The sequence below is a fragment of the Colias eurytheme genome, chromosome 8 (assembly GCF_061535395.1).
Source record: "Colias eurytheme isolate Ceu_HAF_F1 chromosome 8, ilColEury1 Martin Lab GWU primary, whole genome shotgun sequence".
Taxonomy (NCBI): Eukaryota; Metazoa; Arthropoda; class Insecta; order Lepidoptera; family Pieridae; genus Colias; species Colias eurytheme.
The window spans coordinates 3,887,034-3,910,936 of NC_142987.1; the positions used below are offsets into that span (position 1 = coordinate 3,887,034).

Sequence of the window (23,903 nt, forward strand, 5' to 3'; positions counted from 1 at the left end):
TTTATTATTAACAAGTATTAACAACGATTGTGTATTTGTGTATATTCTCTACGCGTAGACAGAGAATAATAATTCCATTGAGAATTCCATGAATGTTCTCTGTCTACATCTCTATGGTATTTTTTTTATCAATGAATTGAAATCATGAAATGACGGTTGCAGTAAACAGTTTGAATCCTGGTTTGAATATTTGAACTTTTGAGCGTATGATCAAGTGCCTATTGAGTATTGTGAAACTGAAACGCTTCGTTTGTGTGTTATAAGTGAAAATATATGAAATATTAATTAAAATGCGATAAATTGGACTGTGAAAATAACAATATGTATTTCCAGGTAATATCTCAGTTTTAATCGGTAGTTCAAATATCAGTTCCATGTTTTATTTTTTATTATTTAAGTATTCGGTACAATATTTTTAGATCGAAAATACTCCGGAACACGTAAAAAGAGCCAGAAGAACTAAAATAGCACCCCCAGTGTCGCCTAAAGAAGAATGTCCGCGTCTGATACTAGCACCCTTCTCCAGACCGCCGCAAGTCGTTTTCGACGATGTTCTCATCGGTTCATCATGCGAAAAATATTTGGAAGTTTTTAATCCGTCCAAACAAATTCAACAGGTACTTTATTTCATATGGATTGGTTTTTCTTTATCATTTGTAGGTCATCCATAAAATAAACTTCAGTCCAGGTAAAAAACACCAGCCAAAATAACTATTAACTGTAGATTTAATAATCCTTCAACATTAATTTTGAATCCAACCAGATTGTTGGTGGTGACTATAGTTATTATTGACTGTAAGGATCTAGATAAAAAAAGATCTGTGTTTGAATTTCATAACAGATTTTTCATAACTACATAATGAAAACTGATAGGTGCTTTCAATTGGTTCACCTTTTCTAAATTGAATATTCTAGACATATAAAGTAGTAATCTATACCTTTTTTATGCACAGATAACATTAAACAAGGCTTTACCTCCGGGTTTGATTATCCAATTGCCTGGAGAATGGCTAGTTCTCGAACCAGAGACGTGCTACTGTTTGACCATGGTGTGGTCCCCTACACAACCCATCGCTCTACGGGAGACAATCAGGTTCACTAATGAGAACAGGGGCAGATATGACGTCATTGTTGTATTGAAGTCTTTGATGGTAACTATTGATACATTTTTGTAAGTTTAAAAAATTTGTTAGGTACAAAAAGAAAATGTTTTAATACATATTATTTACCTATGTATAAAACAATTTTTTTTTGCCACAACTAATGTGAGTTGTTTATTCTGTAATTATCAAAAAAACAGTACAATAGATAATTGTGGTGTAAAGCTGACTGACTTGTAGTACAAACGCATAATATTTGCCGCAGCAATGCTGTTGTATATTTCCCTCTTCTTAATTTCTATATGCACTATTTGTTGTTTGTATTCAGGGTTTTGTGATATTATTGCTGTGTACCTTGTGAATTCAGTTTTTAATGAATTTCAAGCAAATAGTTTATTTTGAAGATACTTCTAATCCTATAGATTCCATATATTGTTCTTTTTTTAATTTACATACTAAGGACAATCTCAAAGCATTTTTTTTAAATACTCATAATATACTTTTCTTTTTATTTACTTAAGTGCAATAAAGTGGGTGAGGAAAAGCAATTAATACTCATTTAAATCCTTTATTTTCTAGGCTATCAAAGGCAAGACTAAAGGATTCAAGACCTCCCCAGGGAAGATAAAAAAGAAATCATTGAAAAAATCTCCAGTAAACATTACAAAAAAGAAAGTAGAAGTAATCTGTAATACTACCCAAATTAAGAAAACTATAAATGTAGTGCAGTCTACAAAATATAAAGTTTTAACTACCAATAGTGAAACTTTTTCAAAATACAGACCTGTTTCGCCTAAATGTCCTTTTGACTCGCCAAATAGTGTCGATATTGATTTTAACACATCAGAAATCTTTTCAAATGTTCAAAATCGCACTGCGGAATCTTTCTTGCAAAAAACATATGACAAACCTATGATTAATGACAAATTGGATACACCCAAATACAATGTTTTGAAACCATCAAACAAACAAAACTTTGAAACATCTGCATCTGATATTTTTGACAATATCACATTCACTCCTCTGAAAAGTGCTGCTACTAAAAATGAAAAACTAAACAATGGACCTAAAATTGTCTTGAGTATACCTTCCGAAAGTGACTATGATGACAGCTTAGACATAAAAGATAGCAATAAAGAGAATGAAACTCACTCTATCCTTTGTATTACATCAACTCATATGACCAATAATAGATGGCTAACAGTAGATAGCCACTCCAAATTCGCTAATACGGATATTGAAACTCCTAAGATTGTAAATAAAAAAATTCCAAACACATCTTCACCCAAAGAGTTAAACAGTCCAAATTTTTCCATAAACACTGACTTTTCCCGCATAAGTGACTTATCGTTTTTTCCGCCACGATTTTCAACGGAACGCAAGATGTTCCCAAAAATAAACAATGACACTCATGATTTAATAGACGACTATCATATGAAACTTAGTTCCGATACTTTTACAAAAGATTCGCCCAACACACCATTTGAATATCACATGAACCAGATCGAATCAAGGCAGTGTTTTCCGCTGAAAGAACAAAATCAACGAATGTGTAGACAAGCTTTATTTAGAGAACAAGAGATACGGGATTACAACGAACGAAATTTTGTGACTCGTGCTGAACATAATTCCTGGCAAAACGATTTGAGAATGGATATAAGATCGCCTCCAAGATCTTTAACTCCACCTTTACAATCCATTCCCGAAGAAAGTGTTCAAATTTCAGACACGCATACATTTGATGGAACAAATCATCATATGGATACATTCTCTGTTAATCGTACTTATAATAAACATGAAAAAACAGTGAATAGGCAAACCTCTTGGTCAAAAAAAGCTGTTGTTAAATCGAAAATTTTACCGTCAACGCGGGTTTCCTCTACGAAAATAAATTCCACCTTTGATGCGAATATAAGTAACGCTACGAATGTCACTCTTAATTATATTCCAAATGTTTATTCGCAATCACTAACTGTCGACCCTTTCTTATCAACTACTTATTTCTATGATGAAGCTCTAATTCATAAATTTGAAAGGGACTTCAAACGTTGGCTTAATTATATATTGACACCTCCCGATCTCGATAGTAATGTTGAACAGAAAATTGATGTAGGTAAGGCATGGATTGAAAATAGAAATAAAGAAGTTCCAACAGCTCCAACTAGAGAGAAAGTTTGTAATGTTTATCACAATAGTCATCGACTGGAAAGTTTACGTAAATCCGCAAGAACTTTACTTAAGACCCCAGAGATATCTCAAGTTCTTCTTAAATTGAATGCTCAGATAGACAAGAAACTGATTGCAATAAGAGACGATAGAAATTTACATTTGGATATTGGATTACAGAAGACGATTATGGAAATCATACTCTCGTACAATCCACTGTGGTTGCGTATAGGTCTAGAGGCAATATATGGTGTAACTTTGCCTTTGAAATCGAACAGCGACATAGAGGGATTGACGTTGTTTATCATTCAAAGGATGTTCAAGAATCCCTTTTTAAAAAATAAACATTCGAAATCAACCGCACCAAACATGCTGCTGCCGGCATATATTGAGGCAATCAAGAAGTTTAGTTTGAAGAAATTTTTCATGCTGGTATTCTTTTTAGACCAAGCCAAACAAAAGAAGTTGATATCGCATGATCCTTGTTTATTTTGCAGAAATGCAATATGTAAAGAGAGTCGCCAAATTATAATCCGATTCACGCGGGAACTAATAGCCGGTATCGGCGATATCACTAAACATTTACGACCACTGGGTTATGTGGTCGTTCATAAACAAACATACTTAGATGAGTATAAATATGGTGTGAACGACATAGCGATTGATTTGAGGGATGGAGTTAGGTTGACGAAAGTCTCTGAAATTATTTTAATGAGAGACAATCTACTCTGCCAATTACGCGCTCCAGCTGTTTCGCGCTTGCAAAAAATACATAATGTTGAAGTGGCTCTAAAAGCACTAAGAGGAGCAAATTTTAAGATAGAAGGGGAAATTACGTGTACTGACATTGCCGACGGTCACAGGGAAAAAACATTATCTCTTTTGTGGCAACTAATTCACGTATTTCGTGCACCTTTATTCGAAAGAGCGGCCAACGTTATTCAAACTTGGTGGAAAAAGAAATACGAAGTTATTGCTGAAAAAAGAAGAGTTGAGCAAGAAATACTCAGAAAGAGGAATATTGCTGCTGAAATTATTCAATACTGGTGGCGACGGATACAGTACAAACGTATGTATGCGAAGAGATTGTATGAGATAACTTGTGCTGTAATTACTTTACAAAAATTCTGCCGAATGTGGCTGTGCCGCAGCCGTCTGCGCAAGTATAAACAGAGTGTACTTAAGATAGAAAAATGGTATACGGATTTGAAATTAATTCGAGAAGCTAAAGAGATATTACGATTAAAGAGAGAAGAACGAAGACACAGGTGCGCAGTTCTCATTCAATCGTATGTCAGACGTTGGTCCTGTAGAAAAAATTATCTAGAAACTTTGAATAAAGTAGTTTATATTCAGGCTCTAGTCCGTAGGTTTTTGGCGAAAAAGCGATATCAAACGCTAAGAAATTGCACTTTGTATATTCAAAGAACATACAAACGTAAGTTGTTGATGAAAAAAGATATGACCCACTTTGCTGAAATAAAGGAAAAGGTTGTGCTTATACAGAATTATTACAGAATGATAAAACAACGCAGACTGTTTTTGTCCATTAAAAATGCCGTTAAAACGATTGAAGAACGTTACTTAGCATTGATAAAGATGAGGGAGGAGCGGAGGAAATTTGCGGAACTGAAAGAAGTAACGATAAAACTCCAAGCGAGTTATAGACGAAATAAATGTAGAAACGAATATATTAAAAAACGAAATTTAATAATAGCGATACAAAGAAGAATTAAAGCATACCTTACAATGAAACAAACCAGGTTGCAGTATCTCAAATTAAGAGATAGTACAGTCGTTATACAAACGTATTTAAGATCCTATTTGAAAATGAAAAAAATAAGAGATGATTATGTGAGACAAAGAAAAGCTGCTCTTATTATTCAAAACTATTACCGGTCGTTTATAAAAACAAAAATACAGAGAAAGCAATTTTTGGAATTGAAAAAAGCCACAATAACAATTCAAACCCAATATAGAAGTTTATTATTAATGAAGCAAATGCGAAACGATTTTATTAAAATGAGGGACGCAGCTATTATAATACAGCGAAGATTTAGAGCGCAAGTATTAATGAAAGAATTAAGAGGAAAATACGAAGCATTAAAACACGCAGTTCTTACAATCCAGGCACGTTATAGAGCCCAAAAAGAAATGATAATGCATAGGACACGTTTTGAGACATTGAAACGTTCGTGTATAGTTATTCAAAGATTCTTTAGAGCTTATCAAATTGGAAAAAGTATGCGCGAGAAATATCTGCACCAGAAAGAAGCTGCCATAAAAATCCAAAAATGGTATAGAAATAATACAAAAGGTAAGCAAATAAAGAAACAATATGAAATTACGAAAAAAGCCTGCGTTACCATTCAAAAAGTGTATCGTAGTTATATTCTCACCAAGAGGCAACGAGAAGAATATTTGCGAATTAGAACCGCAACAATAAGTTTACAGAAATATTATAGAAATTATGTTGTATCAAAGAATATTAGATTACAATACCTACAAATGAAGACTGCTACAGTTACAATTCAGAGATATTTCAGAGCATATTTAGAAATGAGAAAGCAAACAACAACTTATTTACAAATACGACACGCAATTGTAACTATACAAACACATTATAGGTGTTACAGAGAGATGAAATTAATTAGAAATTACTTTGTAGAACTAAAGTCTGCTGCTGTATGTATTCAAAGACAATTCAGAAGCTTGCTAGCTATGAGAGAAGCCAGACAGCAGTATTTATTATTAAGGCAATCCACAATCGTTATCCAAACAAGGTATAAAGCTTTACATGAGATGAGAATGGTTCGTGAACAGTATTTAAGAAAAAAGGCTGCTGTTGTTTTATTGCAAAGAAAATTCAGGGCTCAATGCTTAATGAGACGTGCAACAAAAGATTTTGTTACTACAAAAACTGCCTGTATCACAATTCAAAGGTTTTACAGAGCGTATAAACAGAGTTCGCAACAACGTAAACACTATTTAGTATTAAGAAACGCCGCAAATGTTATCCAGCGCCGATATAGGGACCTAATTTTAATGAGGAAAGAAAGAACTACTTTCTTGACAATTAAAGCAGCAGTTATGGTTATTCAAAATAGGTATAAAGCTCACAAACTTATGGTTAAGGAAAGAAACATATATCAAAATCAGCGCAAAGCCTGTATACAAATTCAAATGGCTTATAGGGCCTATGTTGAAGGTAGAAAAGAAAAATTGAAATATATACAGATAAGATCAGCTGTTATATTGATACAAAATTGGTATAGGTCTATCATAGAAACGAGAAAACTTCGTAAGCAATATTTACAATTACGAACAGCAACTATATTTATACAGCGTCATGTAAGAGAAAGAAAACTAGCTCGGAAGAATGCTCTTGTAAGAGTTCAAGCGATTAAAACAATCACAAATTGGTACATCACTATAAAAGAACGCAGATGGTTCTTAGAATTAAGAAGAAAAGTTGTTATTTTGCAATCAGTCTTCCGTATGTTAGTTGTACGCAATCACTACTTAAAAATAAGGAATTCGGCAGTAAAAATACAGAGATACTACAGATCCTATTTATTAACGAAGCACTTAAGAACTCAATTCCTTGAAGTTAAAACTAATATAACGAAGTTGCAAGCACATGTCCGATGTTTCATAGAGAGGAGAAAATATCAACGGCTTAAATCGGCTGCCATAGCTATTCAGTGCGCGTATAGACTAAAAAGAACTAGAGATCTAATCCTTCAAAATAAAAGAGAAAGGGCTGCTTTGTGTATACAAAAGAATGTACGTAGATATCTTGTACAGAGGACTTACAAACGATTCCATGAAAAGTTAGTATTTATACAAAGATTGTGGAGAGGAAAACTTCTTACGCGAGATCTACATTTCGAATATATACACAAAAGAAAGACAATCATTAAATTACAAGCACAAATAAGGGGGTACTTGGTGAGGAAGGAGGTAAAGATCAAGAGAGAGAATTTATTAAAACTTCGAGAACAGAAAAGACAAGACTGGGCTGCAGCAAAAATTCAAGTAAGTGTTCTTCTAAATTTGAGTTTAGCACCTGATCACCAAAAAGAAAAATTTTACAATTTTCTTTTTATATGATTTTAGGCTCTATTTCGCGGACACAAAGTTCGCGTTGCAAATGATGCAAGAATTCTTGAATGGCGAAGGAGATGGCGCGATGACAAAGTTCATTCTACTCAGAGGTCGCTCGGAGAAAGAAATGAAGAAGCCATGGATGTTCTTAGAAACATGTCCGATATCGAGACTGTTATAAGAGCATTCCGATCTCTTGGTAAGATTACATTTTATTCAACTAGCTATCCGCCCGCGTAGTTAAAGAAAAACCCGCTTAGTTCCTGTTCCCGTAGGAGTTGTGGGATTTCAGGTATAAAACATATTATATTTAATCAGGTCACATTGTATCTCTGTACCAAATTTAATCTTAATCGGTACAGTGTTTGAGAGTTGAAGATGAAACAGACGGACAGACAGAGTTACTTTCGCATTAGTTATTATTGTTTGTTACACAAAAGTAAGGAAGCTTGAAAAAAAATAATTTTTCGTGAATGGATACTTTCGTATATAAAAATTGCTGATAAAATGATAACGAATGTTACAGAGCTATTAACGGAGGTATTCCCAATGATGTACAACTCGAACGCGGCGTCAATAGTGCGACGAGTCTACGTGTACATGTCCGTCACGAATAGATCGATTTCTAGCATTGAAGTGCTCAAGTCGGCAGCTTCCGTGCTGGTCAACCTGACTAGGTATAAGATAACTGGACCGAAGATATATGCGGTGAGTAAATTAAAAATTAATTTCACCAAATTCGAAAAATATCTAGAAAAATTGCTATTTTCGTATTTTTTTTTCCCCGTAATCATTCACATGACGTTTTGCTCTTCCAATTAGCATTTTAAATGAGTCGTTACTGACTTTTCTTCTCATCTAAAATCCATTTTCAACAGTAATATTAAATATTTTTTTACAGAGAGACCGTATCCCGCCTGTGTTGAAATTCATGTGGCGATTCAGCAACAGCGAGACGCATTTGTTCTGCATACTAGCCACTTACTTGTGGCTTTTCGCAAAATATGATGACATTAAAAAGGTGTGTTTCCGTTTTTAAATTACCGAAAATATCTGTCATCATTTTTATATCTAGCTAAAAATATCAAAGTTTATTTTTATGTCGCGTTTTTTACGAAACCGCGCGAGAAATTTTGTCTGAACTGTTTTTGGAACAAAAAAACTTGTTCTTGTCTTCCTCTCATGTATAATTGTATAAGTTAAAATGTAAAAACGAAATATAAATTAACGTAAAATTTATTTTCGAAAAAAAACGAGACTACACTCAACCCAAATAATTTCCTTCTTCTGTTACAGGATTTAAAGGATTACCTCCATGAGCCGGAAAATCACAAAATCATGGTGGCCATTAAGGGCAACGTTGATAGGATGAAGAGAATGGTGACAAACTCAGCTCGGCATAGATTAAGCACGCCACAGTCGAGCCGTTTTGTTTCCCACATGAACCAATCACGAGACATAGCCAATGTTAGTGTTTGCAGCAATTCCAGTAGTAGCAGTAACCCGGATTTGTTACTGCCAGCCCTGGACCCAGACTATGGAATCTCGCGAGCTGACAAGCCTCGATACTTTGAGGATGCTCAACAAGCGATTAGCTGTCTCTTCCACGCTTATGAGTTGTAATTTTATGTTTTTTTGTGTCATGTGTTGAGATCTGTTGGCTGGGTTGATTAGGTAATTAGTGAAATGGAAGGTCTGTGAACAGCCGATCAGTCAATGAATTATGTAACATCCTTAAATCTTCCACATTTCTTGCAAAATAAATCATTGCATTTCATTTCAGGAGAAGAAATTATTCCGTAATACATATATGTATTTTGAAACAAGCCTAGGTAAATTATCCATAAAAAATCTCCACTTTCTGTTAATTCGGATTTTTTTCTTGATGAATTCTATATTATGTAAGTATAAATGGATCTGCTGCTTCCTTTCAACATCCCTAAGACAAATCTCAACACATCCTCTTATTATTGTAATAATTTAACCTTGACATAATCATGTTATTTTTAATGTTAACTCTCGCTTTGTAAGTAAAGTGATTGTATGTTTAATTTAATAAAATATAATATATTCAATTGTGTTTTTTTTTCATGTATGATGATTTTGTAGTTTATACTTTATGAAAAGCGATTCGCGGGGGCTGTCGTTTTTATTAAGATGAATCTTCAATCATCAAAATCTTGATTGACAATCCTATGCAATGCATACAAGAACTGAATTGAGTTTGTAAAACGAAACGAAACGTTAAAGCAAGCATAACATTAGAGCAAAGAAGATATTAATTATAGTCCTTTTCATTTAGGATGATTCCTGTGACACTTCATCGTGTTCCGAATTACGTATTTTATGTTTAAAAAGTCAAAATAATTTTAGTGTATAATATTTTTATTTTATGGCGGCATTATTACCAAAAATAAAAAAATGAAACATCTTAAGCTTATAAATCAAAAACAGTATTGTTTAGTTTAATATAATGAAAAATAAAATAAAATAACACAAAAATATAATACCTACGCAATTCGTGTACATGAAATGGATCGTTGAAAAATCATAGAGTTGGAAAATCATATAATCGGCGCCCATCTTGTGATCGTTTGTCAATCGAGTCAATCGTCTGTACGAGTACGTCAGCCTTGTATACAAGTTGCATTTTTATATTGATACTTTACGTGGTATTCTGTTATTTTTACTAATTGTTATTGTTGACTTTTTGTTGCTGTTGTTTGCTAAGCTTCCTTAGTTAATTGTTGGCGAAATGCCGAAAAAACTAATTTTGGTACTTTATTCAAATTGATTTCATTTCCATATAGAATATTATCGATTATCGGAAACAATTGATACGATTTCAGTAACCGACATCTCTACACGTGTCAAAAATCGATGTGTCACAGAAATCATCTTAGGTGGAAACTCGGAGCAATTAACAAGCCTGGAGAAGTAACAATTAATTGAACGTTTCTTATATAGTGGCTCTCTTTTATTCAATACCCTAATTAATGCGATAGAAAGAGACAACACACTGTTATCGGCTTGGCATTCAAATCCACATGTAGCCACTTTTTGTTCTAAAAAGGTAGTGCTTGCCACTTTATCGAATACTAAAATATCGATAAATAAAAAAATTAAGTTATAAAATTGCTTGAAGATAATTTAAGATTCTTTTAATTTTGAATTATGGATAGGTAATTCCAAATTTTAAGATTCGTTTAATTTGGAATTATTCATTTACGATGCGTATTGACTGCCTTGCATTGTATGGTAGTGGTATTTATAAAAAAATATTATTAGATATTTCGGTTTAGGTTGTTTTTTATGGTTTCGTAAAAAGGTACGTTTTCTTTCCTCTTTTCATAGATTCATTCATAGAATTATACGGAACCATTCGTGCGCGAATCTGACTTCCACCTAGTAGATCTTTTTACAAATCAATAATCGTATCCTACTAATATTATAAAAGCAAAAATATATAAGAATGGACATTTGTTATTCTTTCACGAAAAAACTACTGAATGAGTTTTTATGGAACTTTACAATTATACATATTATTATAGATTAAACATCAGAATAACATATAGGCTACAATTTACCGCGGGAAAATAACTCATTCCCACAGGAAAAAATTGGTAAAAGTTTAAAATAAATTGCTTCAAATAAAACAAATAAAATTTAAAAATTTTTTTTACAACATTTTATTTCGATACTTAATTAACAAATTACAATATTTATTATTTAAAATAGATGCCACCTTAAACTTGTGGCACAGCATCTCTGCAAAGCACTTTACTTTTCTTCCCGTCTGATTCGAAATGATTTGAACGAGGCCGAGAATGTTTTGAAGGCTTCCAATTTTCCCTGTGCTATAGCTTTAACCCAAACATCTTTTAATTTTTCTCAAGCCAGAAACCTGCAAATAACAATAAAATCCATACTTAAATACCTTTTTTTTTTTTCTCCTAACCTAAAGCAGTCATTATCAATGAAGTACTACTAAGATAGTACCTGCAAATACTCAAGTATCGATAATTGCACAACACTATGGAAGTTATATTTTGCATTTTTTCTAAAAACTAAGCTGATTATGATTTCATTTCAATGATTACGGTTAGATAAAACATAGATGATTATGAAAATAACGTAAATTAACTTATTTATAATACAATTAACAAAAAAAATGATCAAAACACTAACCTGTGAAAAGACAAATTCCAATCTTCATCCGATTTCCCAGTACTACGGCTTTTACAGCCGTGAACAACACAAGCCATGTAATCTTTAGTAAATTATCTTTTCAGAAAATAACATAAGAAACTAGAAAACACGTTTTTCACTTCAAAAACAATAATTAAAATCACCATGCGTTAGTGACCAGACTGGTCACTAAAACAAATTGATATGGTTACATGTCATTTCAAACTGTCGAACTGACATATATCTGTCCTCTTTTTTCGCATGACATTTTGCCATAAGCCAAAAGGGCCAAACTAGTGCTTGATTGTTCAATTAATTGTTACTTCTCCAGGCTTGATAATTGCTCCGAGGGTGGAAAGGACTATAGACACCATTAGGTATAGGTTACGAAGTAACTATTCTCTAATCTGTGGTATAGGTAAACCAGAATCTGATGGCAATTAGGGAAATCAAAATTTTGAGTGTGCAACCCTAGGGAAAATGGACTGAACGATTTTGATACTGCGTATTTTTATTTTGTCCTCAATATCATTAGTGGATAATACTGTATTTAATAATGAGATATCCACGTAATATTATGTATTTACACATACCTATATATTTTGAATATATGTATATCATTATGGCATGTGAAAATATGGATGTAATGATAATGCAGATCAAAACTTATTTACTATATTAATTAACGATTGTTTATAATTTTTTATAAAATAAAACAATAATAAAATAAAATCATGTTTATTTTCGTAAGTATTAACACATTATAAAATTGACTTGTACACCTTGGACTTGACAAATAGCCAAGAATGGAAACTCCTGTAATAAGTTTTCATAAAATTATATTTTAATCAACAAACAAAATTATAGTTACCTATTTATAACATTTTTAATTTAAAGTATCAAAACGGGTAAGTCCAACTTAGCAATAAAATCTTTCACGCGCTTTAAAATTGAAAATTGTGATGTTTTTGACCCTTCTTCATCGAATGTTTTTCTATACACATTGTAAACAACACCTCTTGCTTGTGGTCGCAGCGGTTTTATCGACATTTCGAAGATTTTGAAGACAAAATCCTAAAAATTAATCATCAACACAATAATTTGACAACCAATTTGATAGTTGTCAAATAAAGTTGCCACATGAAAATCTTTTATTTTTAAAATATAAATATGCCATCCTGTGATGCCATCAGATTCTGGTAGACCTATATTATTATTATTAGGTACGTAGTACATGTAACTCAATGTTAGACACCTGAACATGTTTCTTGCAAATTGGCAATATTATTAGGAGCCGACCACAGAACAGTTAAATTTTACTGTTCTGTGGTGCCTACTAATTTGACATTGACAAATGACAAGCGACAGAAATTTAAATTTTGACATTGGATATCATTTTCATTTTGAATTGTGATAATTTTTGAAAAATTTGTAAATATTGCAGTTTGCTTTGCAGCATACAAGTAAAAGATAATTCCTCATAATCTTCGAACAATCGACGATTTGTAGAGAAAAATCAAATAAATCTGATATCTTTTACTATAAAATATATAATGGATGAATATGTGAATTATATACTGTTGATATTGGTTATTCTACCTGTTATATTGTTCATCAATTTGTGGGCTGGCATCGGCTGGGAACTATTTGTTAATAATTAAAGGACATTAAATGAGAATAGGACTACCATTTTGTTGATGAAGATAATTTCTACTGTTACTACTTCATGGTGTAATAAGTACCTAATTGTAGTAGTATATTAATCTTATGAGCAAAAGAATAAAACACGATTTACTTACTTTATTTTTTATTTACATAAATAATTCTTCCATGTAAATATAATATAGATTTCCTTAAATTAATATATATTTAACAGTGATTGAATGCAATGCAACAAAATATTATGATTAATTATCTGATAGGTATCTTTGGTAAATTATTCAAATAACGATATGAAATTAAATGAAATCAGATTACAGAAGAGTGTTCCTAAATTAGTATGAGTAACAAGCCCCTAAGAACTATACCCAAATTGATTAATATCAATAAAATTATTTCACAGCTCTATGTCAAAATACTTTAGATACATATACTTTACTTATTAGTTAAACAATAATAAAATATTGGCATTTCTACACTTAAATAATTATGATCCTCAGTAAGTTGCTTAGACTAATAATTATAACTTAATTTAGATTTTCATTCAACTGCATATTTTATAAATTCACAATGTCAATAGGTTTTGTATAAAAGTAGAACATTTAAATTTCACTAGAAAGTAATAATTCTTCCATTCCCATGTGTCCTCTATGCCTCCATACTCTGTACCTTGCTATATCTTTCCGAGTTACCATTCCCACCACCTGAAAAAAAGTTTTTTTGAGTTGAAACACTTGTTCATTTATCAATTTTATTATAAAGCAATATGTAACTGAGCAGAAATAAATTCAACATAAAACAGTAATAAAAGCAATATTGTTTTGCCCATTAATGCATATATTATAATCTTTGATGAATTTGATATTTTTGTTTTATGGCATTAGACGCGGGTCCGAATCCCTTCAAGTGATTGAGTTTTTTATATCCTTTAAAAATTTAAATCTTTGATGAATTTACAAAACTGATACACTCAGGTATTCAGTATTAATATAATTTTACCTCATTGACATCATTAACAATAGGCAGATGTCGTAATCCGAGAGCTCTGAAAAGCCTAAACAGCCTCGGTAGAGATGCTCGATGTGGCAAGGTATATGGAGACGGATTCATAAACGGACGTAAGTCTATTGTGCACGTCTTTTCCCAGTCTGCTATTTCCAACTGAAATTATTTATTTAGTAAATAACATGGTCTATAAATATAGATAAATAGACTATACATAAAGATGATCGGGGTATATTTAACTAAAAAAAAAGAGTGTGTGTGCGAGCACACGTGTCAGAAGTAAACTTCTTTGGCATTCATTGATTTGACTGACAGGCTTGGTTGGTAGTGGCCCTGCCTTCCAAGCCAGAGGTCGTGGGTTTGATTCCCAACCAGGGCAAATATTTGTGTGATGAACATAGATGTTTGCTCTGAAACTGATCTCATGCAATATTCTTTATAATTTAAATTTAAATGAAGCCTAGAAAAATACACCAAGAGGATAATAAATATCACCTTTAAAAACTAAACAATATAAGCTAAAAACACATTTCAAACTTTCTTATCATAATTTAAAGTGATGCAATAAGCTCTATACTTACTTCCTCAATAGAAGGGTATCTTGGATATTCCATCCTAAACATATTCATGTCCACATTGAAGTTAGACCATGTTGTGTTCGCATTTTCGTTGTAAATCTTGTTCTGTATGAGCACGATTAATTGCGAGCGGAGTATTAGACCTCGTAACCGCTTATAAGTCGTCACTTCAGCCTAAAATTTAGATTATAAAATGTAGTCGTTACATATTGTTGTAATTATTTCTCTGTAGTCTCTAGGACTATTTTCAATATGATATTGATAACACCAAAAGTTGTAACAAAAAATGATTAAAAAATATTTGTTAAAACAATTTGCATCCTTACTAATATTATAAATCCAAGAGGGTTTATTTTCTTTTTCTTTCTTTCACGTTGCAAATGAGCAATTATATTATGATTTTTGTGCCTGGAAATAGTTATGCTAGAGTGATATAGGCTACTTAAAGACATCTTATTCTTGTAAATCTTCTAATTCTTCTATATACTTAGCCATTTACTTACATCATCAGCCAGCGGCGGATCGACAACGGGAAAGCCGTTGTACGACACCAATTTCAATATCTCGACAATATGGCCGACATTTTCCACCGCCCGTAGCGTGAACACAGGGTGCGACATTACTTCGGACGCGTACACGTTGTGAGCAAGAGGCGGCGGTTCCCATGCTAAGAGCGGAACCCCGGCTAGTTGAATGTGGATGTCGTATATACCCTGGATAGTGTAAAAATGTCATTGGCGTAAAATAAATGAAAAAGAGCGTGTGTGCCGTGAATATGTGTCAGAAGTGAAACTTCTTTGGCAAGATTGAAAGATACCAAAACCGTCGCCTTAGTCGTGTGGTACGTGACGGTATTGCAATGACGCTCAACGCGCCTAAAGAAGTTTTACTTCAATAACAACACCGGGTGTGCCGTGTGACATCACTTCGGACGCGTACACGTGCGCGAGGGGGGGCGGTTCCCATGCTAGGAGGGGCACTCCTGCTAGTTGGATATGGATTTCGTATATACCCTGGATATTGTAAAAATGTCATTGGCATAAAATAAACATCTGAAAATGAGCGTGTGTGCCGAGTACTCGTGTCAGAAGTGAAACTTCTTTGGCAAGATTCAAATAAACCGAAACCTTACTCCATAACGTGACGTTATTGCCATAACGCGACCTTGAAATTTTACTCTCAAAGTGACTAAAGAAGTTTCACTTCATGTGGATGCCGTATATACCCTGGTTTTTGTAAAAATATCATTTAAAGCAAGAGTGAGTTTTCTGAAATACCCGTCAATTGGATGCGGATATTTCACGTACTGTTATTATTAAGTTGAAAAAGTATTTCAGATTTATTGTGTGAATTTTTTGAGTTTGGTTATGTTTGAGCATAGATAATAATTAAACTACTACATACTCTAACTTATCATATATGACGATTATTAACTTAAGTAGGTAGTAATTTAATGCAAGTCAATGTAAATTGTAATCTATCTATGATTATGTCAGTTCTAAGCTAATCATCAAATCATGCTCTATCCTAGTCAAAGTTAATAACAAAGGCACAAACCTCGTTAAAGAAGTCCCCAGTCCACTTTGCCACTACCAGCGTGATGATAATAGGCAGAGCATTGGAAATCTGACCAGTTGTCTCAATGATAATGACCGTCAAAGATATGGTCATCCGCACCACACCACCTAGTTGTGCTGCAGCGCCGATCAAAGCGTATTTCGCTGGGTTTATACTCTACAAAAATAAGAATTTTGACATGACAAACATAATAAAGGAAATATAATTGGAATGCTTGATAGATTGTATAGTAATAAGTTTGCTTACATTAAAGTTTATATAAGTAAGGCATATCATTTCTCTATATTATACTTTTCGATCGCAAAAGAAATAGGATTATGAAATACTTACGTATTTCCTTACAAATCTCTAAAATAAATTATTTTCAATAATTAAAAATTATTCATACAATGCGTACAGACAACAAAAAAATTTTTTTTTCATATTTCTTTTTATTCAAGTATTCAACTTACCGTAGACGGTATCGCGTATTGTATCCAAATGGCCAAAAGCCTTCCCCACGCGGCGCCCGTTAACAGATTCGGTATAAACAGTCCACTAGATACAGCGAGACCAAACGTCCACGTGGAGAGTAGAAAGTAACTGATAACGAACACAAGTAGTGATAATGGTTTGTATGAACCGAGCGGGTCGTGAAGGAATGAGCGGACTGACGCTTCGGGCGTTTGGAACCAAATTGCCGCTAGCGCGTTGTACTCGCCGTCCGCGCAGTATAGCTAAGGAAAATATTTAAAAAAAATGTATTTTTTTTTGTTAATTAAAAAAAAAAGCTACAAAAAATCTACTTTCGCCACTAGGTATGTCATTTCAAGGTGATGAATGTAATTATTTTTTTCACTCCTCGACGCGCAAAATAATTATACACTTAAAAAGAAACAACGGGATGAAACGCTACAAAATAATTTAAATTGAATAAATAAAATTTTGAGTTAAAGGTTATTTTTAATAATGTTTTCAAAATTATGAATTTGTACCGTGAAAAAATTTGCAAATCACTACATTTTATTATCTATATGCTTCAGCTGAATAAGATACATACTTGTAGGGGTACTTTAGTAGGGTCTTCTCCGAGCGGACGACAATCGTTTAGAAGGAACATCATAAGAAACCCACATGTGGCGCTAACACAAGCCACTAAGCATGCCTCCACAACACGTAACCAAGGTGTACCTACATACCTAAAAATAAAATTAAATAATACTTACTACAATTTTTTTTCTCCTAAGTAAATTGATATTGATAATATGATTTTGTATTTTAACGGGTGATTTTTTAACGGATATAAAACAGGATTCATTTATAATATTATGCGAACACTTTACAGGTGAGATAGAGCAACTTTGGTAGCATATTTAAATTTGAATATTTAGTATCATTAATCATTATATACTTTGGAATAATATTTTTACATTACTTAAAAAATATTTACCTTATTCTAAAAACTGCTAACTTGTAGTTAATAAAATTCCATAGAGCTCCCAACAACCCACCAATTATGCCAAAGACAATAAACACTGGCAGTTCATAAATTTGGTAGGGGAATGGCTCCATTTTCCCGAGATTCAATAAACCTAAAAAAAACTGTATCAATAGTCTATTCATAGGTAATTGATTAGTATAATATTTTCTACTCATAAATAATAAAAATTGACCCAGCTATACCACACAATATTAAAGATTTGATGATTTTTTGCGTTTTCTCGAGAGAAACCGCGTGACAAAAGGTAATATGTACATACATTTGTTAATTAAAATCAACATACCAGGATAACTTAGATCTCCGGGATGTCCATGATAGGCCGATAGAGCAAAGTTCAGTGTGAAAGTAGAGACAACAGTACCGAAAAATGTTCGCCATGTTAATGCTTGGTTCCAGAAACTTGTACCTTCTTCCAGAGAAAACAAGACACCACCTTGAAAAATTTTAACTTTTTTATACAAATTTTAAAAAATTATGAGATTTTGAACTGTCAATTTTTTCTCTAGATATTTATTTTTCGTGTAATAATCCCCGTTTTACACGAAAAATCGCACAGCACTAGAGCGCATTATGCGGCATAATGCTTAACGTTGAATTTTTCAACTACAGCAACGCTTCGCACAATCGAGCACTCTTAAAAGTAATGCGCGTGAATTGATGCGTGCAATCGATGAATGAATGAATGAATGAATGAATTCTTTATTGCACACACCAGTTGAAAGAAATAACATAAAATACGATACAAACAAATTGCACAATGGGTGACCTTATGGCTACAGAGCCATCTCTTCCAGGTGACCCAACCAAGGAAAACAATGATAAATTACAAATACAAGTAGGCGGTGTATACTATCGATGCCATTGATCGAAATGTTTTGTTTATATATGATCGTTAGTAATATTATTAATTGTTGGAAAAAAATTTGAAGCTTTCGTTTTATTGTAGTTTTTTCGAAATAATCAAAGTTAATTCAAATTGTGTTAAAAAAATAAATACGGGTGATATAAATTGGCCTCCACGCAGCCCTGATTTAACTCCCATGGACTTTTTCTTGTGGGGTATCTTGAATCTAAAGTGTATGCCAAAAAACCAACTTCTCTAGTGCATTTAAAAGAAAATATCCGACACGAAATGGCAGCCATCACTGCGTCTACCTGCCGAGCTGTCATAAATAATTTTTAGTGTTCGATTAAATGAGTGCCGTGAACGCAATGGACTGCATTTGGACGATATTATTTTTATTAAATAAATTCCCATATTATTAATAATTAATAAACATTTTTTCAATACACCGCTTACTTTTTTTTTTATTCATCCACAAAATATAAACTTTCTTTTGAGACACCCTGTATAAGTTTGGATGAAGGTAGAGATTGTCTAATCTAAAAATGAACGCCCCTCCACTGTGTTTACGCTCACATTCAAAGTACGTGTATAGACGCAATACACACAAATTGGTCTGCCTCATTGGTCGTTCAGTCCTCCAGTCCAGACCATGCCCGAACGACAGGACTAGTTGGCCAACTAGTGCATAAATGACGCGATGCACGACAGAACGGACGTGTCATTCCGTACATAGCGCGCTCTCCCCGCCATACAATGCTAGGCACCTGAACTGATCGCCCGATTAGTTGACAAATCAGTGCGCGAGTGTCAAAGTTTGCAGTAGAATCGACGCGCGCACACATATAAAGTGGTTCAATAATTATTTGTCCTCACACATTGAAACAATTAAGTTTAGTGGAGGGGCGTTCATTTTTAGATTAGACAATCTCTACAAACATTGACTTTTTTTCATATTTCACATTTAAAATGTGAATACAATTTCATTTTAGAATTCGAATCTACAAACAAATTTGTTTACAGGAATATACTTGGTGCATTTGAAAACTAATTCACGTTCGAATGAAGCATCAGCATAATTCGGCATTGTGCGCCACTGAGTCGCATTATGCTCTGTAATTGGAAAACTACCAATGTTATTTTTTTAAATCCAAAGAAACTTATTTGGTGGCTCTGAGTCCCTTTGAAAACTAGTATATTGAATCAAATAAATTAAAAATTACCAATAGGAGCTCCAAAAGCCGCTGAAACACCAGCCGCAGCTCCTCCAGAAACAAAATCTCTCTTTTCGTGATCTTCGCGGAAATATTGGAATATTTTAAAGTCGTGGTTAAATGTCGTGCTTTTGCCTTGAGAAATACCCGCCGCTACCACAGCCCCACTGTGTATCATTGGCCCTTCCTGCAAATATCCAAAAACATTTGTGATTAAAACATTTTTTTTCATTTTTCGTATTTTTTATCTATCAGTTACTTATTCTTTATAATACAGATGATGGTGTGTGACAAGGATATTTCTAACATCTTTGGTCCAAGGAATTCAACTGTAAAAAATGGAATGATAAAGGACTGCTCAATTGTATAATGAGATGTCCCTATATTCACTAATGTCCATAATATATTCACTAAAACTGATGTTCTGTTAAAAGTTAATTATAATAAAATCTTTACGAATGTTACAAAAATAAGATTTTGTATGTAGATAATGTAGCCTGATGATGAGCTAGTAGGCAAAAAACTCCAGAGCCTCGCTCATCGTCGCAGAGTGGCCAGCTTATCGGTTTATCGGATACACTTTGGTGAGTGCGCTGCGGAACTACACGAACTTGTTCCGCCATCCCCGTTCTTCCACCGATCGTCGAGGCGCACAGATTCTAGGCATCGCCATATGGTGGACGTTCCATGTACCCGGACTAAGCGGTTCGATTCCACATTCTTCATTCGAACCGCTAGGGACTGGAACGCGCTTCCTGAATCTGTGTTCCCTATCTTAAGTAAAAAAAAAAATGTATGTTTCTTTTAAACAAACCTTTCCACCAGCTAATCCCCCAACCACAGCAGTGATAACTCCTACTGCTTTCACAATCAGAGTCTTAATTCTTACAACTCTTGGTACTTTAACTCCATTAAGGTAACACTTCACTTGGGGAATGCCACTGCCTGCAGCTACAGGCTGAAAATTACATTTATGTTAATAAACAAGCACAAACATATGTCTATTTTAAGGTATATCATTGTTTTATTTATAAATTATATAAAATAACTGGTTGGCTGACTTTTTTATTGCTCTGAATTTTTAATATTTTTTCTTACATTTAATATCCTAGAGACCGAAATCTTTTCAGCAGCACTATTAATAATTAAAGTTATAAAATATTACGATTTCAAAATAAGAATAATATAACACTATCGAAATATATATATATAGAGAATAATATAAGTTATTAATGAATTGAAATAACTTACCTCTACATAAGCAACAAGTACGCTACCAATGAACACAATTGATATATTCGTCAACACCCACAACAAATATGGAATGTATAGCTTATCTAACAGCACATATTTATCCACAGCTGTATACTTTGTTAGGGAAATAAATTATAATTCAGAGTCAAATTACAATAATTATTGCGCCATATGAATAAAAAATAATTTGGAAAATCCAAAAGTGCACGCCTCATAATTTTTTTTTAATAAATATTTATTAATTATTATTTTTGTTTATTTAATAACAATTAAACCACATCGAATCAGACCCTGAAAAATGAAAGGGTTCTATTCCTGAGCATACTCAAGCGTAAGAGAAAAAAAAAGACTCGATTAGTAAAGTATTTCGGTCGCTATCGTGTTAACAAGAAAAAGGATCCGCACATACAGACACACGGACGTCCAAGACAGAACTTTTTTAAACTGTTTTTTAACTAGTTTTAATAAAATGACATCAAAAATATCATGAACGTTAAAAATAGTGTTTTTTCTTAATATGTGTGTGTATGTATTATCTTACAAGTGCAATGTATGATACATAAAGACATTTTAAGTTTGAAAAATCAGATGTTTTGCGCGAAGTGACAGTAGTACCCACCTCAACGCTTCGCTTATGAGGCGTGCAATTGTTTAAAAAAACCCTCCTATATTACATTAGGTATTATAGGTAATTTAAACCTTCTAAATCAACAACTACTATATCAAATAAATCAATAAAGATATTTGCAATATTAAATTTTTCTCAAAATGTTTATAAGTAGCTGTAGTCTCACCTTTTACAAGGTAATACCAGGATAAGAAAATGATAATGTAACTTATTAAAGATGAAGCTAATCTTAATATATAATATAAATCTTGTGTCACAATGTTTGTCCTCAATGGACTCCTTAATAGATTATAATAAAATTCCCACATCATGTGCAGTTCGATCCAACTTGAGAGATAGGATAGTTTAAACATGTAGGTACCACGGGTGAAGCCGGGACGGACCACTAGTTTGTAATAAAATAGTGTCTATTTTTTAATAAATAATGAAATCCAAATAAATAATATTGCTTAAGATAGTTAAAATAGTTTATGTAAGTTTTATATAAACTTTTAAAAGGATACATTTCTTCAGCTGTACATATTTGATATTGGAGAATTCCTCAATACAAATGTCAATTATAAAAGCAATAAGCGCTGTTATGACACCAATAAGAAGGAATATGAACCATCTTGCTATGTCCTTCTTGACTATGTACGGATAACCTCTTTTCCTTTCTTCATCTAGAAGTAAGTGGTTTTCACATGTGTCATAATCCAAACTCTGTAAAAATTATTGATATTTTTTTTTAATTTGCTAAAAATTTTTAGATAATGTTTCAAAAATACACTAACCTCATATTTAGCTGACAAAATATTCATGGAGCCTGGTGTAATTTTTTGTACAGGCTGCCTGCGCCTAATCCCATGACTACCATGGATGTCCTCTTCACCAGAATCCTACAGTGTGTACAATAAATCTTTGAGAAACAGCCAATAGACAATTCTCTGTCTAATAAATCATATAAAGTCTTTCATTCATCATTAAAGTATTTCAATTATGAATAAGATTTTTAATGACTTCAATCACTGGATGAGTACTAATTTATAGAAATATAAGTTGAAACAATCCTCATCATAAGATAGAAAATGTTATTAATATTTTTCAAGTCCACATACTCAACATTCAAATACCCAAAAACATAAAATAAAAATTGTAGGTAAGTACCTGTAAGTCAGAAGATTTATTTAATTGGGCATAGTTTGAAGTGCTAGCCTCTTCATTGCTAATTAAGTTTGCCGTATCAGAAGTATTTTCACTAACGATGTCATTAGTAGAATTTTCCATTTTGAGACAATTATTACTAAACTTTGAATACAGAGTACAGACGAATTTGATCCTAACACTTCACATGTATGTCGAATTTAAGTACATATTAATTTTAGTATTTACAAAACACTTATTCGAACTTCTGTTACTGACCCATTTTAGGAAATTTGGTATAAGAATTTAATTGAATTTAAATTGCGTACACGAGTTTCAATAAAAGTAAGATAAAAATGTTTTTATTTCTTTGTATACTCTCAACATTGTTGTCATTCTTAGCACATTCATATTCATGTGTCAACTGTCATCCTGAATCTTGATCAGTCAGTACCAGATCTGTCAAAGTCAACTACTGACTGCAACAATTTTTAAGTTCCGTAGTCAGGAATGTTATTTAATAATTTATTATTATTACAAAGTTTAAAAAGTAAAAAATAAATAAATTATTTCAAGCTAAAATATAAATTTAAGTATTTGAACTTAAATTACACTTTACGTCTAAACTTTTTAATATTTTGCAATATTTTATTGTTTAATGTTGTGCAATTAATCACTATTTTATTTATAAAGTAATTAATATCCTAAACAATACATTATAAATGGTTGCATGCAGTAAAAGCTTAAAGGAAATATATATATATATATATATATATATTTTAATCTCGGTGGATATTTTATTAATTAATTCCTACTAACTAGGTACATCTACGGTCTACCTTATTCTTTTCAAATGATAAATTTCAGATAAATCCAAGATAAACCTATTTGTTTCACTAATCAAATTTATTTAAAGCATACATATTAATTAAATATCAGTCATTAAACATTTTTACCGATATTGATAAAACAAAAACAAG

The 23,903-nt window shown here is 32.6% G+C and overlaps 2 protein-coding genes across 2 annotated transcripts; one reads left to right on the forward strand and one right to left on the reverse strand.

Moving 5' to 3' along the window:
- Positions 1-222: 222 nt before the first annotated feature.
- asp (microtubule assembly factor abnormal spindle) lies at positions 223-9,390 on the forward strand. The gene is made up of 8 exons (XM_090104750.1): positions 223-333; positions 420-617; positions 954-1,151; positions 1,680-7,304; positions 7,386-7,572; positions 7,900-8,081; positions 8,275-8,394; positions 8,670-9,390. The coding sequence occupies exons 1-8, from the start codon at positions 322-324 to the stop codon at positions 8,994-8,996; spliced, it is 6,849 nt and encodes a 2,282-aa protein (XP_089960876.1). The 5' UTR covers positions 223-321; the 3' UTR covers positions 8,997-9,390.
- Positions 9,391-13,333: 3,943 nt separating this feature from the next.
- ClC-b (chloride channel protein 7) lies at positions 13,334-23,334 on the reverse strand. The gene is made up of 15 exons (XM_090104528.1): positions 22,948-23,334; positions 22,575-22,679; positions 22,305-22,503; positions 21,171-21,280; positions 20,734-20,877; positions 19,929-20,106; positions 18,145-18,294; positions 17,811-17,952; positions 17,421-17,559; positions 16,834-17,097; positions 16,361-16,537; positions 15,307-15,516; positions 14,807-14,977; positions 14,220-14,381; positions 13,334-13,924 (listed from the first exon to the last, which is right to left on the reverse strand). The coding sequence occupies exons 1-15, from the start codon at positions 23,065-23,067 to the stop codon at positions 13,823-13,825; spliced, it is 2,373 nt and encodes a 790-aa protein (XP_089960654.1). The 5' UTR covers positions 23,068-23,334; the 3' UTR covers positions 13,334-13,822.
- Positions 23,335-23,903: the final 569 nt, after the last annotated feature.

Coding starts and splice junctions, on each gene's coding strand:
- ClC-b (XM_090104528.1), bottom strand. CDS start 23,067: ATGGAAAATTCTACTAATGACATCGTTAGTGAAAATACTTCTGATACG. Junction 17,560..17,810: donor TTAGCAGTTTTTAGAATAAG/GTAAATATTTTT, acceptor TTTTATTTTTAG/GTATGTAGGTACACCTTGGT. Junction 16,538..16,833: donor AATACGCGATACCGTCTACG/GTAAGTTGAATA, acceptor TTATTTTTGTAG/AGTATAAACCCAGCGAAATA.
- asp (XM_090104750.1), top strand. Junction 1,152..1,679: donor TTGTATTGAAGTCTTTGATG/GTAACTATTGAT, acceptor TTTATTTTCTAG/GCTATCAAAGGCAAGACTAA. Junction 7,305..7,385: donor GGGCTGCAGCAAAAATTCAA/GTAAGTGTTCTT, acceptor ATATGATTTTAG/GCTCTATTTCGCGGACACAA.